This window comes from Myiozetetes cayanensis, unplaced genomic scaffold, assembly GCF_022539395.1.
Source record: "Myiozetetes cayanensis isolate MyiCay16 unplaced genomic scaffold, myiCay2020 scf1, whole genome shotgun sequence".
In the NCBI taxonomy this organism is placed as follows: Eukaryota; Metazoa; Chordata; class Aves; order Passeriformes; family Tyrannidae; genus Myiozetetes; species Myiozetetes cayanensis.
This window is the reverse complement of record NW_026086604.1, coordinates 66,058,996-66,080,108: the sequence shown is the minus strand read 5'-3', so window position 1 is coordinate 66,080,108 and position 21,113 is coordinate 66,058,996. Positions and strand designations below refer to the sequence as shown.

The following is a 21,113-nucleotide window of genomic DNA, read 5'->3' as shown; positions in this document are numbered from 1 at the left end:
TTATTTTCTATACCTACTATATTTAATATTTATGCAGTGGTTTGTTTTTTTCCTCTGACCATCCTTTGCACTCCTAGTTACCACACAGGATCAAGGGTATTGTTGCGGGGGGAGGGTGGAATTCTACTGGGTTTATTTGGAGTTAAGGGAGGGTAGAGCTTGCAAAATGTGGGCACTAAAATGTCCATAAAAGAGGTAAAGGTCTGGGGTTTCTTGAGAGTGAAGGCTCCTGGGATAAAACCGTTGCATCTTCACTGGTATATGAGATAAGAAGAGAAAATGAAAGTAATATCCAGTACCAGAGGAAGGTTAGAAAGTTTTATGTACAAGATACATACTTACCCTGGACAATACTCTGAGGCACATGGTGTGACTGGTGGGAGTGGTCCTGTGCAGGGCAGGGAGTTGGACTTGATGATCCTTGTGGATCCCTTCCTACTCGGCATAGTCTGTGAATCTGTGGTGTTCAGGTTTTGCCATGTTACTCTTCCAGCATCTCAGTCTCCCTCTGATGAGATGCTGTGTCTAGACCAATTCCTCTGAATTTTATTTTTTTTAGTAGTTGTAGGTCTGAGTCCGTAGGAGGTGTGTTTCCTCCGTTTTCATGAGAGTTAGGTTTGGACTAATTGAAATCCTTTGGTCTGAAAAGGGGTTCTGCACTATGCCAGCTTTATCATGGGGCAGAGGAGTAGAAAAGCATATGTAATGATTGATAAGAATGTCTCCTTTCAGTTGATCAAAATGGAAATGGAGGTTTCTGTTAGTGTCAGGAAAATACCAAGTTAGCTTTGCATTCTTGTTAGGGCAATGGAGTTTTCTCATCGCTCACTCAGTACGGGTACAGGCAGAATGTTTTTTGGACTGAGTCAGAGAGAAGACCCAAGCTAGGACTGTGCTACCAGGGAAGCTCCACACTGCCCAGTTACACATCCCTCCAGTGGGCCACTGTCTCCAGTTTCTAGTTAGTTTTCTTATAGGGCAGGAAGGCCTGGACGGCAATCATTTCCTGCAAAATTCCTTGTGTAGCTCAGAAACATGCATGTTAGAATTTTTTTCCAAAATTATTCCCCTATTGCTGGGCAGTCAGCATAGGGTCTCAAAAATAGGTGGTGCTGGTGGTGGGGTATTTTCTAAAATATAAACCTGGAATTGTTGTCCAAGGGGGCACATTCTTTAAAGCACAATCCCTTCCATTATAAAAGCACCTTACTGAAATCTCTTCTGATTGTAACGTGGGCCTTGGCAGGCAAGAATGCTGTTGAACCCTAAGGAATCAAACTTGAAACTTTGAAGGAAGTTTTGCATGGCTAGATGAGTGTGCTAAATGGAGCTGAAGGAAACCAACCAGCCTTTTCAAATAAAATTGCCAAGTGAAATTACTGAGTGCTGATGTGTGGGAGGGAAGAAGCAACAGAGAAACGATATAGTGAAGGAGGTTATATCTTATGAATTATAACAACAAAAATGATGTTTCCCCATTTTCTGAAATTAATTTTGTCATTTGGATGAGTTGGCCTTGCAGAGTACTGACCTACAGAGCATCATATGCTTTCCATGAGGTAAAATGGCATTGTCTGTGAACAGAAATATTAACATTTTGCCAAATCAGGAATCTCTCCTTGACATGCTGATTAAGTACAATGGTTAAAAGGCACAGCAAAGCAACACAACTGCCTTTTCTATTCAGTACAGGAGCCAGGATGAAAACATTGATAGAAGGGACTCTGGGGAGGTGGCTGTTCCAGGAGTCCTGGAAACAATTTCTCTTTGATCAGCAAGCTCCCATTGAAGTCAAGCGAGTTTATGGTTTTGTTTTTTTTAATGGAGGGAAGGGCTGATAGAAATTTCTAAAGCCGTGCTTCCGGAGACATGTCTTTTTAACCATGGTGATGATTTTTTACAGGCATTGTAAGAAATGGCACATAAGCTATTACTTATGTTGGGGGAGGGGAAAGAAAATGCTGCTGGCTTTAATTGAAAAGAATGTGGTTGTTTTCCATTTAAAATGCAAGTTTTTGCAAATCATGGATGGCCATGTTCTGATCATGTCTTGGGAACGCTTCTGTTTTCCTTAATTTCACAGGATATGAATACTGCTGACTTGGACTGGTTTGATCCCTTTTCTAATGGCTGGATGTGAGCTCCCAAAACAGCTAATAATTTTGAGTAACTGAGCAGTAATTCAAGTATTCCTACTATGAGTTGTCACTTGGGAGGACCATTCAAATCTCTCATTATTTTCCTTACCAATAATTCACTGTTTGCATCACTATGTTCATGATCATGGTTGATATTAAAAGTACATGATAGGCTGCATATTTGAAAGCTGGAAATAGAGCAACATTTTCAGAAGGTGAATGTTGGAGAAGTTCTTGGGTAAGGGATCACTAGCACCCCGTAAACAAGAGGATTTACTGTTGCATGCTGCTTGCTGATGGATTCTTTCTGTCTCTTTCCTTTCTCCTACTTTTTTTCCCATTTCTTCAGATACAATAGCTATGGCAGCAGCTCTTACTCTTCACCACGACCCTATGCTGGTGTGAGCGCCCCTACAACCCCCACTACTCGTTATGGGACAACTCTGTCACCACCTCAAGAGACCAAATCTGACAGGTTTGTAAATTAATCAATGTTTTGACAACAGTTTCTTTGTAGACAGGATGAAGGAGATAAATGTAAGCTGTTCTGAATGAGTACTGGAAATAGCTTCTACCCAGATTTTTTCTAATGCTGGAAAGAAAATAGACAAAAATCTAAATTTATTCATTTCCCACTGATTCTCAAGCCTGTCTGTCTGACTTGGTGTTAAAGCCTGAGTGTATTTCCATCCTACTTCTGGTTCTTCTGGTTAAATGCATAAAGCAGAGTTGCTTCACACATGTGCTGTTCTAAGTATTAAGAGATGAATTAAAGCACATTTTCTTTCCATTTTTAAAAATAAATTCAGATAGTTCTATTTTCACTTCTGTCATCTTAAATCAACTACAAAATCTTGAAAACATGCTTGACTCAGAATTTCCTAGGCCATAATTTTGTCCTTTCTTGTAAATACGTAATATATCTCATTGTATTTCATCAAGGGCAAAACATTTTGCTGTAGGTAAAGCAAACTCATAATAACCTACCAGTTATCAGCTCGCTTTTAAAAACATGAAAAAGAGAAAAAAACAAAACAAACCGGCAATAAAAAAGCAGTATTTTGAACAATCAAAATACTCACTTGAATTATGTAAGGTACTAGGAGAAGAAAAAAGGTAAGAAAATGTTATGGATGCATGAAAGAAATTCTTGGCAAGACATTTGGACCACCAGAAATTAACTGTCTGTTACAACCTGAAAGTAAATGACAGCGTCAAAGGATGTCATGCTGAATTTGAGAAGGAAAGGTATATGTTTTTAATTAATTTAATTCAATAATTTAATATGATAGTTTCATAAAATAATGTACAGTTAGGCCAGATGGAATTTGGATTGTTTGTTTCCCAACTGGCCTCTGATTCATAAAAATTACATCTCCCACCCTGTTTTTTGAACTGAAGGTTTTTGTCAGGATCCTTTACCTGTATTCCAGTTAATTTTTATTAATTTCTTTTAGAATATTTCTGTATGCGTACAAGTGTTTGTGTGTGTGTGTAGATATAGATGTTTGAACCTTCCTAATGCTTCACATCCTTCCCAGGCTACTCTTCAGAATGCTTCAAGGTAGGTTCTTCCAGCATATTTCTAGCCATGAGGTATTGATTTAATCCTTTTTTTTCAAGTGAGTAATTACATTAAGTTTGTCTTTGGAGAAAGGCATTGTTTTTCATTTGCTCATCTTCCTCAAGTACCTTGCCTCGACTTGTCTTTCCTGATCTCAATTAAATTATTGCCAAGTGAAACCATAATAAAAAACTCTACACTGGCATTTTCATCCCCTTTTTACCTCAGCAAAATAGATGCTAGCTAAGCAAGAGTTAAAAGTATCCCACTGCTTTGGAAGTTTTAGATTTCCAAGCCCCTGCTGTTGTAAGCTTCTGATTGCTGTTGTGGCAAAGAAACCCCAAAGTGGTCAAACGCTGAGATGGCTAAAGATGGCTGGGCCTGTCCTGCAAGAGGTTGATGGCTCTGGCCCTGCTCCAGCAAAGAGAGCCAGCTTTCATTGCAGCCTGTGTGTAAGTGCGTTGCTGGTTTGGAGCCAAAATGCCTTGGCCTCACAGGATGAAGCTGTAAAATTCGCAGATTCATGGAGAGCCAGGCCAGAGGAGAGCTCTGCAATCATCTGTTGTGACCTGTAATGGGTCTCACAGAAGCTAAATAAAGGACCCCTGTTACCTTCACATGTTTTCAAGCGGCAGCACATGACTTCCCCTGGAAACCATGCCAGTATTTATCATTACTGCTAGGAAAATATTTTATATTTTGTGGACAGTTTTTCTAGCAGCATCTTCCAGCTTCATCCTTCTCTTTTTTGTGAAACTGGAAAGTGCTTTGCCTTCAACTATCAGCTCTCTCTTACATGTTCTAAGTGCCCGTACACAGTGCTTGGAGTCGCATCTCTGTCTTTCCCACAGTTTATGTTTACCACTTCCACCTCACATGATAAAAATATCTGTACTCTTGTTTAAATTTGCAGCTTGCTGTTAATGGTAGTTCATGAACTCACCAGGATTTCTACATTTTCACATGTGAGGCCTGTTACAACCTGATGTTTCCTGTAAATGAGTCTCTGAGAAGTCTGAAAAATGTGTATACACCACACCTGCATTTTGCCTGCAGAACAGATGCAGTTATTTCTTGAAAGTTTATTAAATTTACAGTTTCAGATGCCATTTTGCATTGTCTTGTTCTTTTTGCATGTGGTGCATTGCAGAGCTATAGTTCAGCAAGCTCTAATGAAATGACTGCTTTGAAGAAGAGCAGAAGCCTGCTTTTATTTCACTGTCCTGAAATGAAATGTTCTGCATTGCAGAAGTGCCCACAGAGAGATCGATGGATAGAATTTGCTTATTGGGGAGTAGGCTGTGTAGTGCATGATGCAATCCACAGCACTAATTAGTAAATGGAAAGTATTGTGGAAGCTTTCACAGTCTTCTATGAATGGTGTTTATCTTAAATTATGTAAACATTATTTCCTACCTCCCGATGGTAAAAATTTACATTGATTCAAACACGAAACAAAGTTAAAAAATGGGGTGGGGAGAGAAAAGCACTTGATAAGAAGCAGATGCATATCTATGGTTAGCTCCAATGTGAGTTTTCTGGTTTCAGCTTATGACTACATATCCAAAGCCTTCACAGAAAGATTCCTGTCTTTTATCATGCAGGGAAGAGCTTCGGATGCAGTTCCTGGTACCGTTTATCTGACCTTCGAGAATGAGGAGGAAGGAAAGAGCAGAATTCAGAGCAGTGCCCAGCAAAATGATTCATGTTCCATTCAGTTGCCCTGACAGGCCTTTCAAACCCTTGGCTGCATTTTGCTTATGTAAACAAGAGCTACAACTTAGGTGGAAAGAAGCAGTGTGGTTGACATTTTGACATTCATACTTTTAAAGCCTTCTTTGGCTAAGATCAGTAGGGAATCATAACAGCAGTATAATTCAGTGCAAAAGTAGCTGGACTTTGTTCTCTGAAATCCACATCATCTATATATTTCTGATTGTACAGCAGAAGAAAAGGCTTACTTAACTGTTTCTAAATTCAGCTGCGGCCTTTTGGCAACTTCTTGCAATCCTGTTGTTCTCTCTCATTGCCCTGGGTCCCCTGTGGAGAGCTATGTTTCTGAAATGCATATTGCAGCCATGGGAATCCAGCTGAAGGAGGGCAAACTGCAGGGCACTTTCTGTTCAGCCCTTCATTGGGAGAAAAGAAAGGGTGTATTGGTTCTCTTGTATCTCTCTGCTTGTAAAAGTTGCTCTTAATGAATAAGAAGTATAGCCCAGTCTGCCAGTTTTGAAGTGCGAAAGACTGTTTTGCTCCATAAATATACTGCTCCCACTGTTCATAACTTAAATCACCAATTAACTCTCTCTCCCCCATTAATAAAGAAAAGAAAAATTACTCTCAATTTCATAACCTCATAAATTTTGGTAACAAAGAGGAGGAACAAGATATGACTGAAGCATACCAAAGAGAAAAGCCTTTTTCTGTCCCTCTGAGTTACCACCTTGCCTGGGGGCAGAAGGTATAAGATTAGTCTGTATTTCCATGCCTTATGCTCATGCCTAGGATATTTCTGTCTAGCCAAAGACTGCCTTCTCAAACTCTTAATCTATCTAAGTCAGTCACTCAAACTGAAAGCTGCAGCCTGGAATCTGTATCTGAACAGCAAACTCATTATTTGTAAAGCTTCACACCCCCACCATGGTGTCCTTTTAGTGATGAAGTGTATACTATCCTTAGAGGAGACCACGAAGGAGTATAACGTATAAGGCAAGAGCTTCTGAATTCAGAACCTGCTTTAATTCATTCCACTACCAGAAAAATATCCTGGTGGTGTGTTTGCCAGGGTAGGTTTCTTCTGATACATTTTTCAGGAGACAGTTCCCACTGAGTTTGACAGTCAAAAAATAGCATAGTTAGCCTATCTCGAAAAGTCTTCTTCTCTGGGCACTGTGCGCCAAAAGAGCAGGAGTTCATGGCCCTCATACTCATGCCTCTGTCTGTTAAATCAAATGCCAGGAAGTTCTGTTTGCAAAGCTCCTCTTCTTGAGCCTCTTAGCCAGTCGCTGTGAACTTAGTCTCCACCTCTGGCTGGTCCCTCAGAAGTTCTTCCAAATCTCCAAGCATGGTAAAGGCCTGCTATGGTGTTTGGGATTGCTCCTGTTTGAAGCATCTTCAAGTTTTTCAGTGTGTTAGAAAATAGGCTTAAGAAATATGAAATATATTTCACATCCTTTAATATGTTTTCCACCTTACTTGCTTTGTGATCTACAGCAATACTTTACCTTGGGCTCCCATGATGGAGGACCTTAAATTTTGAGTGTTTATTTCCATGTTCTTCTATATCTTTTAAAGAAAATGTACCTTCAAGTATTTATTTCTAAACTAGGTCACAGACACTGAGATTAGCATGCCTAGATTATAGGTGATATTTTTCTCCACTGACATTAAATACCATACCTGAAGCTTAAAAAAGAAGTGCAGCAAAAGTCTGCAAAAACTCTTCTTTTGAGCTTTATTCCCTCTCCAGGTTCCTGAAAAAGAGATTTGCTGTCAATCTGGTGCTTTCTTTCAAATTTCTGTTTCTTTAAAGCAAAATAACAACAACAACCACCAAAAAAAAAAAAAAAACAACAACCACCACCAAATAAAGCTACCTAGCTACCTGAGAATGCCAAACAGCTTTTCAGTTAGACCGTCTACTAAAATAAAAAATCTCAGTAGTTGATAACACCAGGGAGATGCTGTTGAATGAAGCTTCTTGGCAGGTCGTCTATTTTTTTTTTTCTTCATTAGCCATTTATCACTAATCTGCACCCTAGAGTTCCCTTACTCCAGCTGGTAAGCACTAAGATAAACCACGAAACCTATGTTATGCAGTTCTCTATACAGCTTACAAAGCTACTGCTCTCCCAAGAACAGCTCCTCTTTCCTTGGCTTTCTGTTCTTTCTGTGTGTCTTAATATGTAATTCTGGGCTCTCAGGCTAGAGATCATGACCATTTTTTCTTCTGGTAAATGCCAAGCACATCTTTTTCATTCTGAGTAACATAACGAGGAAGGGATAGCTTGGTAGTCGATAATAGTGGCCCAGGGCAAAAGCCTCAACTTTATTGCTGAGATTTTAAGAGGAAAAATGACCTTAGGAATTACTTGATTTACAATTTGGGAGGCAGTGGTGGCTTATACTGGCCTAGCTGCTTGTCAAACTACTGTGTAAGCAATATTTTTGATTGCAGCTTTTTAGGATTCATCATAGGGTATATGTTTAAACAGAAGCATGAACTGGGTTATGGTTTCAGAGTGCAGAATGTTGCTGGCTGAGCACACTGTGTGCAGCGCTGATGCCCAGGGGACACCCACCTTAGCCTGGATCTACCTGTGGGATCTACCTGTCATTTGCAGGCAATTTGTAACTCGCATGAGGATGAGAAGCTGCAGGTTGGAGAAAGACAGCAGCACAGTGTAAAACCTGTAGAGGTCAGGCTGCGGGCTCTGCACAGCTCTGCTCTGCTGTAGCTTTTTTTTGGGTAGTCCCCAATGCCACTTAAAAGTCAAACAGTAATCAGTTCTTCTCGTGGTCACTCTCAAGTTTCTTTCTCAAAGGAAGCATTAGTCAGTAGTTTTATCTCACAATTTTCTGTTTATTTTTGAGAGAAGTTTTGTAAAGATTCCTCAAGTAATGTTTAGTCTGTTTGCAGATTCTTATATCAACATGCTTTTGAATTTGCCGTGTCATGTAGGCAGACATAACACACTGAGAGTTTCTTTAACAACGAAAAGCAATATGGCTCTTGGCAGCTTTGCCTCCCCTTTTGTCTCTTTCTAAGATGGAAAGTGAATTTATTTTGTTAAAGTCAAGAGACATTCAGAGTTACTTAAGGCCTGAGTAGGAGCTGTCGACTGTTGTTCTCTCTCTGTAGCAATCGCCTGACTGGTGGAACAGCAGCACTTTGTAAAACTAGGTAATTAGTTCTTCCTTAATAAGTTTATTAATGACTTTGAACCATGTTATATTGAAGACAACCCTGAATACTAACCTTGTGGCCTGAAGGGATTTCCTCTCATAAGTCAACTGTTAATTTTTTTTAGCTCTAAAAATATACTTTTTTTTTTTTGTATTCTTGCCCATTTCTCTTTAGCAAATTTTAAAAATTCAACTAAGCAGAGGGAAATGCAGCCGCAAAAGAGTGTTTCAGAGTTTATGTGAATGAAGAACATTTGAAGTTCAGAACTGCAATTTTGCTGCAATAAAGCAGCTTAGAATAAGACAGAAATATTTTCTTCAGCTTGCAAAAAGATTAGAGTAATTCAGGTCACATATTCCCCTTCAAAATATATAATCTGTGATAGAGCATTGTCAGGAAACTGCAAATACTTGCAATAAAGTGTGAGATATCTTGTGTCTGCCTGAATTTGTGTTTATAATAATGATTACTAATTCACTGCTGTGTTAAATGCTGTAGGTCAGGCTAGCTGAATTTTTATTCGGAAGAGTTTGGGCCTGTAGTGAATGCTTTGGCTTCGTATCCTCTGCCCTGTGTATATTTTTTTGCCCTCTTTTTCTTTTTTTTTCTATTATTTCTCTTTCCTGTCTCTTCTTTCAGCAAGATAAGTAACTGATGACCTCTTCAGCCCCAGGTCCTGATGCTGTGGTGTGGAGCTCAATTCACAAACCCCAGACCTAGACATATTCTTGTTGTGTGTTTTCTTTTTGGAATGAGAATGTAATAATTTAGCTTGTTTAGCTTTTACTGATTTTAACAGCAGGCATAAAAAAGCTTTTCTTAGCATTTTTTATATTAACAGTCCGTTCTTAATAGCCTTGCATTTTCTACAAGACTAAAAATAGTCGTCAGAGGAAGCATCCTTCTGGATTGTATTTGTGGAATTGAACAAATGGTTGATATTACCAGCTGGTAACATATGACATGAGCATTAAAATGCTGGCGAATATTACCTATAGCCCTGTTTTGTGAGTGATCGCTCTATTATGCTTTCATTGAGTATTCACATACCCTTTTCTGTAAAAATCTCTTATCACCTTTGATTCAATGCCAGAATTTTTTAGCCTCTTCCTTGCTTACGCATTTTCAAAATGAAGCCTACAGCAATAAGACTTAAAAATTCCTGAGGCCTGAAGGTACTGCCACACTTCAAACAGCATCAAAGCAACAAACGTACCCAAAGGCTCAGCCCAAGCCTTCCCACCAGCTGGTTTGACCAGTACTGATGCCATTTGCAATTCAAGTATGAGTTCATTGAAAGGGAACATTTACTTTAAGTGTTATTGACAGAGGAAGACAGAAACAAAAATCAGATTTTGTAGACAAACCATGCATAGACAAATCCCTTTTCAAATTGTTTAGAATGTTGGAGAATACTTCTTAATGCTTGCTTTTCCTCTGGATGTTTTAAGGGTTTATACACCCTGAAAGTAACACCTGTTTAGTTTATGCACATGTAGAAAATTAATGATAGAGTTTACTAAGTACTAAAATCTACTCATTATGGTTGCAGTTCATATTAAAAAGAGTATTGATGCACTCAAACAACAGCTGAGTTGTAGTGTTTGATAGCGACAGTGAAGCTATGAGTTGATGAGGTTTCATAAGGCAAATGGTCTCAGCATTTGGTGTCCAGTTGAGTGGGCCAGCCACTGCGAGGTCTAACCACTAAGTGAGCACTAACTCAGCAGTATCAATGCTGTTTCTTTTCCTGCCCTTTTCTAAATGAGATGGAAGACCCAAAACCTGACTGTTTGTGTTTTAAGAAGTCAGTGCCACGCAGGGAGTCAGCTGAACATGTTCCTGTCTGTTTAGTTATGACCTGCATGAACAGAACCTTCTTGCAGCTCTGACTGTTAGTTTTGACCATGTCATGCAATAAACTACTGTACACAATGTGACTGTGTTTGGGACAAAAGAATTGAATCAGGGATGTGTGTGCACGCTTTACTGTAGCTTGTAATTCAGATGAAGTATAGACTCAACAAGTGGGAAATACAGAAATATCAAGTTTGGGCTAATTGTCAGTTTGATTAGTTTCAGAGAGGTGGCAAGCTAACATTTTCAGTTTCTTAAACGTTAGCTTTTCTTCTGACATATTTCTGTGGATCTTTGATTTAGATTGTAAAGCTGCTGTTCATACATCTGGAAATTTTAGCCAAGTAAGCAACGCTAGCCAAACTATGCTGGATCAAACCTCCAAACAAGGTGTTTTGGCATGAGGAGGCATTTTGCTACCAGGGTTAGGTTAGAATCCCATGTGCAGTGCTAAACTATGCATCTCCATGTGATTTCCCTGTAATCCCTTGAATAAGAATGTGTATTCATTGTGGAGCCTCTAAGAGCTTTGTCAGAGCCAAAGGTTTCCAACCTGCTAGGTGCTGTGTAGACCTACAATCACTCTTTTGGTCTCTCAGCATCACCCCATCCTTCCCAATAATTTTGCTTCAGTTTTTTTAATCCATACCTTCCTTCGACTCCAAATTGAGTTTGCAGACTTCATGGTAGCTCAGTGGGACAGAATGGGATATCGAGCTGAATACTCGAAACAGATAAAAGCACAGACTTGATAGGGACCCTCTTTTGCCATCTCTCCTAATTTATTTCCCTATGTCTTCATATGGAGGCTTTGTCCAGTTTTCCCCTTCAAAGAGCAATTTCTGATGTTATGTCCAACCTTACACCCATGGTATTTCATGCTATGACGTGGATGGAGCTCTAGCTTTTGAATTTCAGTACAGTGGTGCTACTGTTTCTGCTGAGAGCTTTCTCTTGCAACATGCACTAAAAGGTCAAAAGTTAAAATAAATTTAAAATATGCTCAGGGGAAAATTCACCACACGTACTTGACTGTCAGTGTTTGAGAATTTTTTTTCCCCCTTTTCTTAGTGCTGAAGCATATTAGAGATTTTTATGGTTTTGAGCATGATCCAGCATTGATACTGTAGCTCTGGAGGAGTGCCAGCAGGGAGCCTTACAGAATATCAAGTTTTATACCATCTTATGTAATGTTTATGCGGGTGGGATATGACATATTGAAATTCAATTTATTGAAATTATTGACATATTCATACTGCCCTGCTGCCAGTGGGGCTGAAATGCCTATGTTTTGTGGCGTTTCTGCTTGTACAGGCATAGACGCTCAGGGAAGATAGGTTTGCGTTAATGCTTTTGTCTTCTCCTGCACCTATTTTCACTAGTGAACTGGTGCCATTACACTAAATGCCTACATTGTTCAGCCATAGGCAAGTAAATAAATAAGGGAAAGGGTCTGAGTCCTTAAAAGTACAGAAAATTTATTCAGGTTTGTATTACTGGTTAAGGAACCTTCCTTTAGGCAGGGTTTAGTTTCTTTTAATTTCTTTTCGGAAAAGGCAGTATCTATTTCTCTCATTAATCCTTTCATTGCAAAACTCATGTTACAACAATGCACAGAAACCGCTCTACACAAGCTATGTCTTTTTGATTTTATCAGTCTAATTCAGTCAGTGTGGATCTGTATAAAGCTACCTTGTACAATACAGATTTTTTTTCCTATCTAAAAGACAGAAAGAAAGACATGTTTACTCTGTTGGGGAAAGTCATGTGGGAGAACCCACAGTCCCAGCCAAAGTAGTACTTGCAGTAAAACTAATAAAAAATTCTGCATCAACAGCAAACTATAAGTGAATATAAATGTAGCTTTATATATTTGAAAAGTCTTTACTGTAGAGGCCATCATTTCTGAAAGTTTTCAATAAAGGTTTGAGAAGACTCTATGTATTTTACTGATATGTCCTTACATGTGATTTGTTTTGCCCTTACAGCACATGCAGCGAGGAAATAATCATAACCAAATTTGTTAATGTAAAAAGGAAAGATATGCCCCTACTAAGGAGGGCATTTGAATTATGAAGGGCGTTTATGATATTTACTTCCTTCACTTTTGTTTTTCTGTATGTGGGATTCTCAGGTGTTTGTGACATATCTGTTTTTAACATCATTGCATAATATGTTTGTGTTTAAAAAATATTGCAGGTTTTTTTCCTTAAAATTTCAAAGATCCTTTACAGGATTCAGCTTTTGTGTTAAAAGGATTATAAAGTTAAAAAATATTTAGACAATATTGCAGTTGAACTAGACTGAAGAACTTTTACACGTTTATTGTGCTTTAGAAATTTGGCAATTTAACAAGCCTACCCTAAGTGTTTTCTTAAGCTCATCACAGTGTCTATAATCAATTTAGCAAGAAGACACTTAGCCAGTGCTTTGAAAGATCCATACATAAATATTGCCATGTCATTCTGCTGGTTGGAATTATGTTACTTGCTGAATGATTGCTACTCATTTTTTGCCAGTATAATCAATAAAAGTGACACTGAGAAATCTGATCTTCCTTTTCTGCAGGCCAGCTTTGGGTGGTCTCCTTACATCATCTTTTCGGCAGCACCAGGAGTCCTTGGCAGCTGAAAGAGAAAGACGGCGTCAGGAGAGAGAAGAAAGGTTGCAAAGGATAGAACGTGAAGAAAGAAACAAATTCAAGTAGGACCCAAATTTGCTCTCAGTCTCTTGCTTTAAATGTGTGATAGATTGGTAAATCATTGACAAATTCAATTGCAAAATAATTTATGTGATGAATAGTTTGTCTCTATAGATACCTTTCTTGATCTAAATATCTTAAGAATTAACAGATTACAAACATCATGAATTTTGGCATTTAATAAATAAGGATTTTTGGTTTTTTAAGGCAGCTACGTATTTCTCAATTATACTGTCTGGATATCTACAGAGGCTTGTTTTTATTAGGTAATATACTCTCCAAATTGTAATCTCAGTGAAGGTGAAACAATGGGACAAAGGTATCAAGGGCAGAAGGGACAGCACTGAAACATCTTTTTGCTTTTGTGTTATGCAAAGTAAAAAGGCTTTTCTGTCTGAGGCTCTGTGGTAGCATTTTTTAATTAGTTTTTCCTACTTTTCTGAACATGTGTCTCTTCCTCCTGGAAAGAGCAACTGACAGAAAGCAATTATCAAAATTATTGTCCTAACCATGGCTGACAAAGGCCACAGCTGAGTATAGGACTCACATCTGAGAAAATGTTTTTTATGATGTGGGATCCCAGGGTATGCTGCCTGAGGATAGTAAGAGACAAGGCCCCTCATCCTCTTAAATCCATGCCTGGAAATCTCCACACAGACATTTGCAAAGACTGCAGTGGGCTAAGGAGAGATATGGAGTCTATACCTGAAACGGTTTGCCTACAGTCTGAAGAGTGTACACTAAGAAACCAGTTTTTTTCCTCATAGACAGCAGTAAAAAGTAAGCATATTTTTAGTAGTTAGAAGACATAATGTAATAACATAAAGAATGGTAACATAAATGTTTTATAGCCTTAGAATTGGTAGTCATGGAAAAGATGGCACTGGGTTTCATGTGAGCTTGTTTATTAGTATGCAGGGTTGTTTTCACTGTAATCATCTCTTTAGTAAGAAATGGAAAAAGGCTATGATTCTGTGAATTTGGAAAGAGGAGTAACTTATGAGTGGCTGGTTGGTTGATTGATATTCTTCTGGCTTCAGAAGATAGCTAGTTTAGAAGGAAATGAGAGGCAGAGGGAAGGTGGAAGAGCACCATAATAGGATCTTTGGCAGCCAACAGCTGCCCAAGTTCTCCTGAAACAGAAACAATAAGGTTTCAGTCTTCAAGCCTCTTCCAAAAACTCTCCCTCTAAGTGGTATCATCAGGCTGCATCAGGGTGCCATGGACAGCCAACATGATCTTTCAAAAAAGCTCCCAAACCGAAAAAGCCAACAGAGCATTTGGCAGATTGACCTATTTGAATAACAGATCTGCACATTTCAGTAGAGGTTGGCTACAGTAGTTGTTCTGTCACTAAAAGAGCATCCTTAAAGTCAGGGGGGAAAAAATCAAAATATACATTTTTATCCAATTATTTCAGAGTCAGAAACCAGTTAACTAAACAACATATTTAAGAGGATTTGTAAATACCCAGTGTTTTCATCTTCCAGATTTGAGTTCTGTGATCAGAGGGTCTCCAAAGCCACCAAACTTTGCAGACAGACAGCATCCCACAGTTGATTAAACAGTCTGGCAGAAGGAGGACAAAGCCACAGCAAGCAGTCACGGACAGTTTCATAAGAGTTCTTGGGATTGCATTATCATATCATCAGTCTGGCTAGAAACCCAGACTCTGAAGATGTATTTTTGATTAAAAATAGCACTTGCAATTCACAGTCTTTAAACTCGTGAGCTGTACTGGATTTACCATCATGACTCATTTGTTATCTCATTCTTTCCAACTCTGCCTTGAGAACATTGCACTAGGTTCTGGCATTATCATTGACAAATTGAGGATAATTTAAAGGAGAGCATCACCAGTTGTGAGAGAGCTGGAGGATTAGGAGAGATGCTAAAGAGCTTCATAAGCCATTGCTAACTAAAGGAATGCTTTCCAGAACAAACTTTTTTCCCAGAAGAAGGATTATTGTACCCATTGCATATATAGAACAACAAGTCCTAAAATTCAATGGCTGTTCTTCAGCTGTAGGAAAGGGTGAAAGTTTTCAGAGGGCAAAGAGTAACATTAAAATTTGCCTGCTGAAGATTTCCTAAAGTACTCAGAAAATATCATAAAAGTATAACCAGCTCAGGATTCAAGGCATGTGGAGATAGCCTGAAACAGTAATCTCTGTTCCCTGTTAATGGACTTTTGAAGACCACTTACAAGCAGATGTTTGATAGCTTTTGGTATAGTAAATGATAAGTAATTAACTCGATGACACAATATAGAGAGAAAAAATAGTGGTTATTTATAAAAGGAGTAGTTCTGAAAATCTTTCTGGTACTCACAAGTTACTGTGAAAGAATCTAACAGATAAGGTGAACTGTCTCAACAGTTTTGTGTAACAAATTCAACAAAATGTTAAAAATATATTGTAAGGAATTATCTTGCTGTGGTATCGAGGCAGGCTGGGCATTTAATAGGTTCTGCTGTCCAAGTTAAATTTGCATTCACATTTGTGGATGTGGCAGGCCTGCCTGAAATCACAGTGCTCGAGCATCCGGCAAAGTTGACTTGGCAAAAGCTAAATATATGGGTTACTTGAGTTGCTGTGGGAGAAGCAGCTGACATAAAAGTTTTGTATCTAAAACTCAGGGTGAAAAAATGAAGAAGTGAAAAGTTGTTATCTGTCCAATAATCCTGCACACACTTTCTAAGAATGAAGAATTGTCCTACTCTGTAAAGCCAGTTTGCTGTTCTGTTTCCAACTGTAGCAACTAAAACACAGAGGAAAGATGCCTGCGAAAGAAGGCTGATGTACGGTATCCTCCCTGCCTTGGTCTAGCCTGCCAGGTGCTGCAGTCACTCTTTGGGGCATTTTAAGATGGAGCAAATGTGGAATGATTTAATTGGCACTAATGTGCCTGCTCATTAGGGATAATTGCAGTTCATCATGTCTAATTTCAGACACCAGATTTTGAAGCATGCTTCAGGTTTTTCAGTTCTTGGGGTTTTTTATAGTTAAAGACCTTCCGAATTACATATTTGTTGTTGCATATCTGGGCTGTATTCATGTATAAATGTACACACACATTTTTCAGCCATTTTTGCAAAACCAAACGTTTTTTGTCAACAACAGCCTTTGTTGCATCTAATCAGCTTGTTTATACTGCTCTTGCTTTCTCCTGCTGTACTTATACTTCTGCTACTTACCTTTTTCTTCTGTTTCTACTGCAATTTACTGTAATTCTCTTTCTAGCCGTGATTATTTAGACAAAAGAGAAGAACTAAGACAAGCAAGAGAAGAGAGGTTTGTATATAATGCGTCCATCCTTCCCTTTGGTTGTTTGCACTTCCTATATTCTTTACTGTGGATCTGTCACGTATTTACATTTTTAATTCTACTTGCACAGAACACTTTTATTGCAAAAGACTTCTATAAGAAAGAAGCTGTTAAATTAAAGAGGATAATTAAGTCCAGCTGTAAGCACAGCAATAAATGAAGAGCAGTGCGACTGGAATGCATAAGAATGATTATCTTTAATCTATTTGTGTGGGAAATAAGCTTACCCCATTTACCTCAGAAATTTGCTCAAATTTAGTATAGTTATAAATTGAATAAGCCTGTCTTTCTCACCCAATGGGTCCCAAGCTTTCTGGAGGGTCAGAAAAGGCAACTGAGGATAAAGGAAATTGGGGTCACAAGCATTGCAAAACTGCAGTGACTGATGAAAATGGTTCTGACCCACTCCAAGCATATTGTTATCTTTCAGATCCAAGTTTTCTTGCTGATCTCTAAACATCAGTGAGTAAATTACAAAGCTTAGGAGTGTTTATCATTGGGACATTGCTTTAGTTTTATTTAAATAACATATTTAAAGGAACTGAGGGTTTCGAGGTTTTTTTTCTGTTTTCTTCTTTTTTTTTTTAAATTCAATTAAATAGTTTAGAAACTCTGGTCTAGGCTTGGAGCTTTGTGCTTATGAAAGCACATTTTTCAAGGAATACTCAACTAAAGATCTTTGCCTTTCAGTAGCTTCATCTCTACCTCTGCTAGTAATTACATCCCAGAGGGAGCACTTGTTTTTTACCTGGAAAATATGCAAGTTACTGTACAAATAGTAGATGAAAAATCATCCAGAGTGCTTCAGGTTTGCTTGTATCATCCTCTAGAGATTACTTTCTGGAGATACTTCTGGATTGTCAAGAACTGGAATAACGTTATCAAAGTACAAGAGCAGCCATCTCAGAAATCATTATGTTGCTGTATTTTGGGGTTTTTTTATTGGTTGCTTTTGTGTTTTTGGTTTTGGGTGTGGGTTGTTTTTTTTTTCACAAAATCATCTGACTGGATATAGTTCTTTTCTGCAGACCGAAGTCTTATCTACTGTGGCTGAACTAGCTAATAGTAAAAAATTATCTTGACATTGCTAAGAGTAAGAAAAGGTGGGTGGCCTTTCCTTAGTCCTTCCAGTCACAACAGTTACGGATAGTTTACAGCATTTTCTGAAATGAAATGCATCTGAGCACACAAGCATCAAACACTGATCTGAGCTGAGTAAAATCTTTTTCAGCAAGTATACTCGTTGCAAGATTTGAAACAAATTAGAAGCAAGTTCTCCAGAACTTTCAAGTTGTTAGGGAACATGCCACGTGGAGTACTTTTGGGAAAGTGTTCACCAGCAGTGCATCACTACTGAGGCAATCTGAGACAACTTCACTAGTCATTAGGAATGTTTCTTTATCCTTAGGGCTCTTTTGAACTAGGCCTCTTTTAAACTATTGGCTCTTACTCATAAAGAGGAAAGACATGTGTTTACTTTGACAGCACATAAATATCAAGAGAAACCTGCAAGTGAAGTCTTGCACCATAGTCCATTACATTGGCATTCTGTAACTACTTTTTTAATAAATACTTTTGTACAAATGAAGTTTCATTTCCTATAGGAAGTTGCATGTTGACTTGTAAGAAAATCCTATAGTTAAGGTGCCTAAAATCCTAGTTAAAATCTGGTTTGTATGTTTCCTCCATATCACTTCTTGCTATTCTATGGTTTGAGGCCTTTTTTTTAACTTGGCTTGGTGTCTTCTAGTGGTAATTAAAAAATAAAACCAGAAAAGGTGAGCTCCAAAGTCCTCTCTAGTGTGACGTACAGCTCAAATGCTCTCCACCCCATTACTTTGTTGATACATGAACAGTGTAAGTTGCCCTCAGGGTATTGCTCAGAGACTAAAGAACTCACAATGATAATTTCATCTACTTGAAGAAGATAAGTGCAGTGTCACATTCATGAGGAATACCGCATGGATAGCCCACAGACTTTTGGATTATTGTCTGTAGAGAAAAGTCAGCACAGGTGTGATGATGTCTGCAGGTTTCCATGATTTAGAGGAATATGGCAGCATATACAGAGACAATGTGTCAATCCTAAAGCAGAGGTATGGTGGCTTACCCTTTCAACTCCTACAGCACTAGACCTTGCATATTTGATGCTGTCCAGAAACAAAAAATAACCTAAATAATGTAATTTATCAAGTATGAAGTGTTAATACTGATTCTTGAATTATTTTTTTATTTCTCAGTTAAATTGCTATATCTGATTATTAGGCTTTCCATTTGATAACTAGTTATGCTGATGTACTGCCATTGGAGTTGCTGTTCTGTTTCCCTTTTTTCTTTCAGTGTAATAATCAGACACATTTTGAGAAGTCACTTCTTGATGATAGTCCTCTGCCTCCTCTGCCTTGCTGGTTGACTGTGCAGCACACAGCTACAGAACCTAAAATGTTAAAACAGCTGTAAAAGGGCTCCCCCTGTTATAGAAGAATCCATCCAGATCTTTGTTGTAGTCTGCTGGCAAACTGCAACCCCCCCCCCTCAGCAGCAGGCAGCTGGGCTGTACCTGTTTGGTTTAAGTGATCAGTTGGAATGGCTCTTTATGAGTCTGAAGCCCCATCTCTACTTGTGAGGAGGCAGAAGGTGTACGTGACCAATGTTAAAAGGAGTAGTGGCTTCATGAACTGTAACAACACATCACACTGATGTGAAAGGCTTTCTCCTCTATTGAAAAGGCAAAATTCAGTCTCAAAATTGGCTTCATGCTAGAACTGTAAACAGTTCCTATTTTATAACCATACAAGTATGTAGCTTGTTATATTTTCATCCAGAGTCTGTAGGGGTTCTTTTTCTTGCAGAATTTGTTCAAAGCCTGTGCATACCTCTGGAGGAATAAAAGAAAATGAGTTTGTTCTTCATTATTGCTGTTTGCAATAAAGCAAATTGCCTCTGAAAACACAAGGACTGCTCTTCAAAGACATGTTTCTGTGCTCTATATGGATGTTTGCAAATGTGCATGCGTGTGTGGCTACCATATGTATGAAGCATGTTTGTTACCACATGTGGCTGACTTCTTTACCCTGCCTGCTTTTCAGTGTACCCTCATACACTAACTCGGGCTGTCACTGAGGCAGAAGGGGGGAGGAGAGGTGTTCCCTGTTATGAAGTGTTTACAACAATGGGTTATAGGAGGATGACCACAGTGTTTCAGGGACATAAGCAGTAGTCTTAATTAACCTGTTTAACAGTTCACTTGTGGGTAAGGCAAACAGTCTAAAGCCCGATCCAGCTGTATTCATAAATTTATTCCTTAGCAAATAATGGTGGATAAAATTAGCAGACATCTGGAAGAGGCACATATTTCAAAGTTATTTTGGTCGAAATGTATAAAGCACACTATGAAGAATATGATTGGTAGCTGGTCTTAATAAACAGTTAGTGAGTTCTGCCTGCCTAAAATGCAAAACAGATGTATCTTTGTTCTTTTAAAGTGACTTTGATGAATAAACTACATGTGACGTCAGGTACAAGCTATTGGATGTCTGAGTCCGGCAGAGAAATTTTTTAGAATAAAAAAAAGAAAACTTTCCATTGTAGGCTCTGGAGAGAACAAAGTGAATTCCAGTGCATTGCTCTCAGAGCAAATAGAAGCAGGTTCAGAGTCCTTAGATAGTCAATCCAAACGTTTATTATTGGTATTATTTTCAGGTAGATCTGTTTTTGTCTGCTGCATTTTCCTCTCCTTACAGCAAGTCTCAGACTGGCAATTTGCATCAGTATTAAGGGGCTCTTGCTTTGGAGGGTTTTTTTTCTTCTTTTGTTTTTTTCCCTCCCATTTTAGTTTTGGAAGAGGGAGGGCTGGGAGGAGGAGGAGGAGGAGGAGAGTGAAAAGCAGGACAGACAAATGCTTCCAAAAGGGGAAGGACTGTGCAGACAAAATACTATATCTAAAGGTTCTTTAACTCTGCTGGTTTTTGCTTTTGTATTGTAATGAGAAATTTTATGTTTTTCAGAGCAATAGGCTTTGCTTTGGGGTGCACTTTTTGGCAGATTGAGCAGGCAGGCAGTTTAGTGCTGTACCCCTTGTGTCAGGAAGTCAGCTCATTCTCTGCAGGTGTCTCATCCATAAACAAGCATCAGCCACAGATTTCTTTTTTTTTACGGAAACCCTTTGGAATTTAACTTTCAGATACAAATACTTGGAGAAGTTGGCAGCAGAGGAGTATGAGAAGGAGCTGAAGAGTCGGAGTGTAAGTCGAGGCAGAAGTGAGCTGTCCTTGAATCTGAGATCTCCTTCAGCTCCATCCTCACCTGTACCCAAGTGCATCAGCCCAGCATCCATAGAGTCCCAGGAAGAGCTGAAGACCCCTTCCACCCCTTGTGGCACCCCTCAGCCCTCAGAAGGTAAGTGAAAAGGAGAGCAGAGTTAAAAATGGTGGGTTTATCACAGTTTCTTTTGTGATAGTGATGATTTCTGATGCTTGAGTGCAAGAATATAATCCATGAGCTGCCAAAGTAAAGGGTCTTACTTTGTTTCATCCTGTCTTCCTAAATTTTCATCTTTTTTGCATTGATTTAGATGTCGTGTATTCTGAATACACTGCTAATTGTTGCTATGATTTATATT

General features: G+C 38.7%; 1 protein-coding gene and 1 long non-coding RNA gene across 10 annotated transcripts in view; both read left to right on the top strand.

Annotated features, from left to right (window-relative positions):
• LOC126635861 (uncharacterized) overlaps positions 1–21,113 on the top strand; it is a 1,135,091-nt gene that overhangs the window by 923,698 nt on the left and 190,280 nt on the right. The gene's annotated exons all lie outside the window — the stretch shown is intronic.
• FHOD3 (formin homology 2 domain containing 3) overlaps positions 1–21,113 on the top strand; it is a 387,674-nt gene that overhangs the window by 290,411 nt on the left and 76,150 nt on the right. For 7 of the 9 annotated variants that reach the window (XM_050307337.1, XM_050307354.1, XM_050307309.1 and 4 more), the window contains 4 exons: positions 2,488–2,613; positions 13,034–13,168; positions 16,409–16,459; positions 20,676–20,890. In XM_050307337.1, the coding sequence (XP_050163294.1) occupies positions 2,488–2,613; positions 13,034–13,168; positions 16,409–16,459; positions 20,676–20,890 (527 nt within the window). The remainder of the gene's footprint in view (positions 1–2,487; positions 2,614–13,033; positions 13,169–16,408; positions 16,460–20,675; positions 20,891–21,113) is intronic. The other 2 variants (XM_050307327.1, XM_050307383.1) reach the window with 1 other exon arrangement.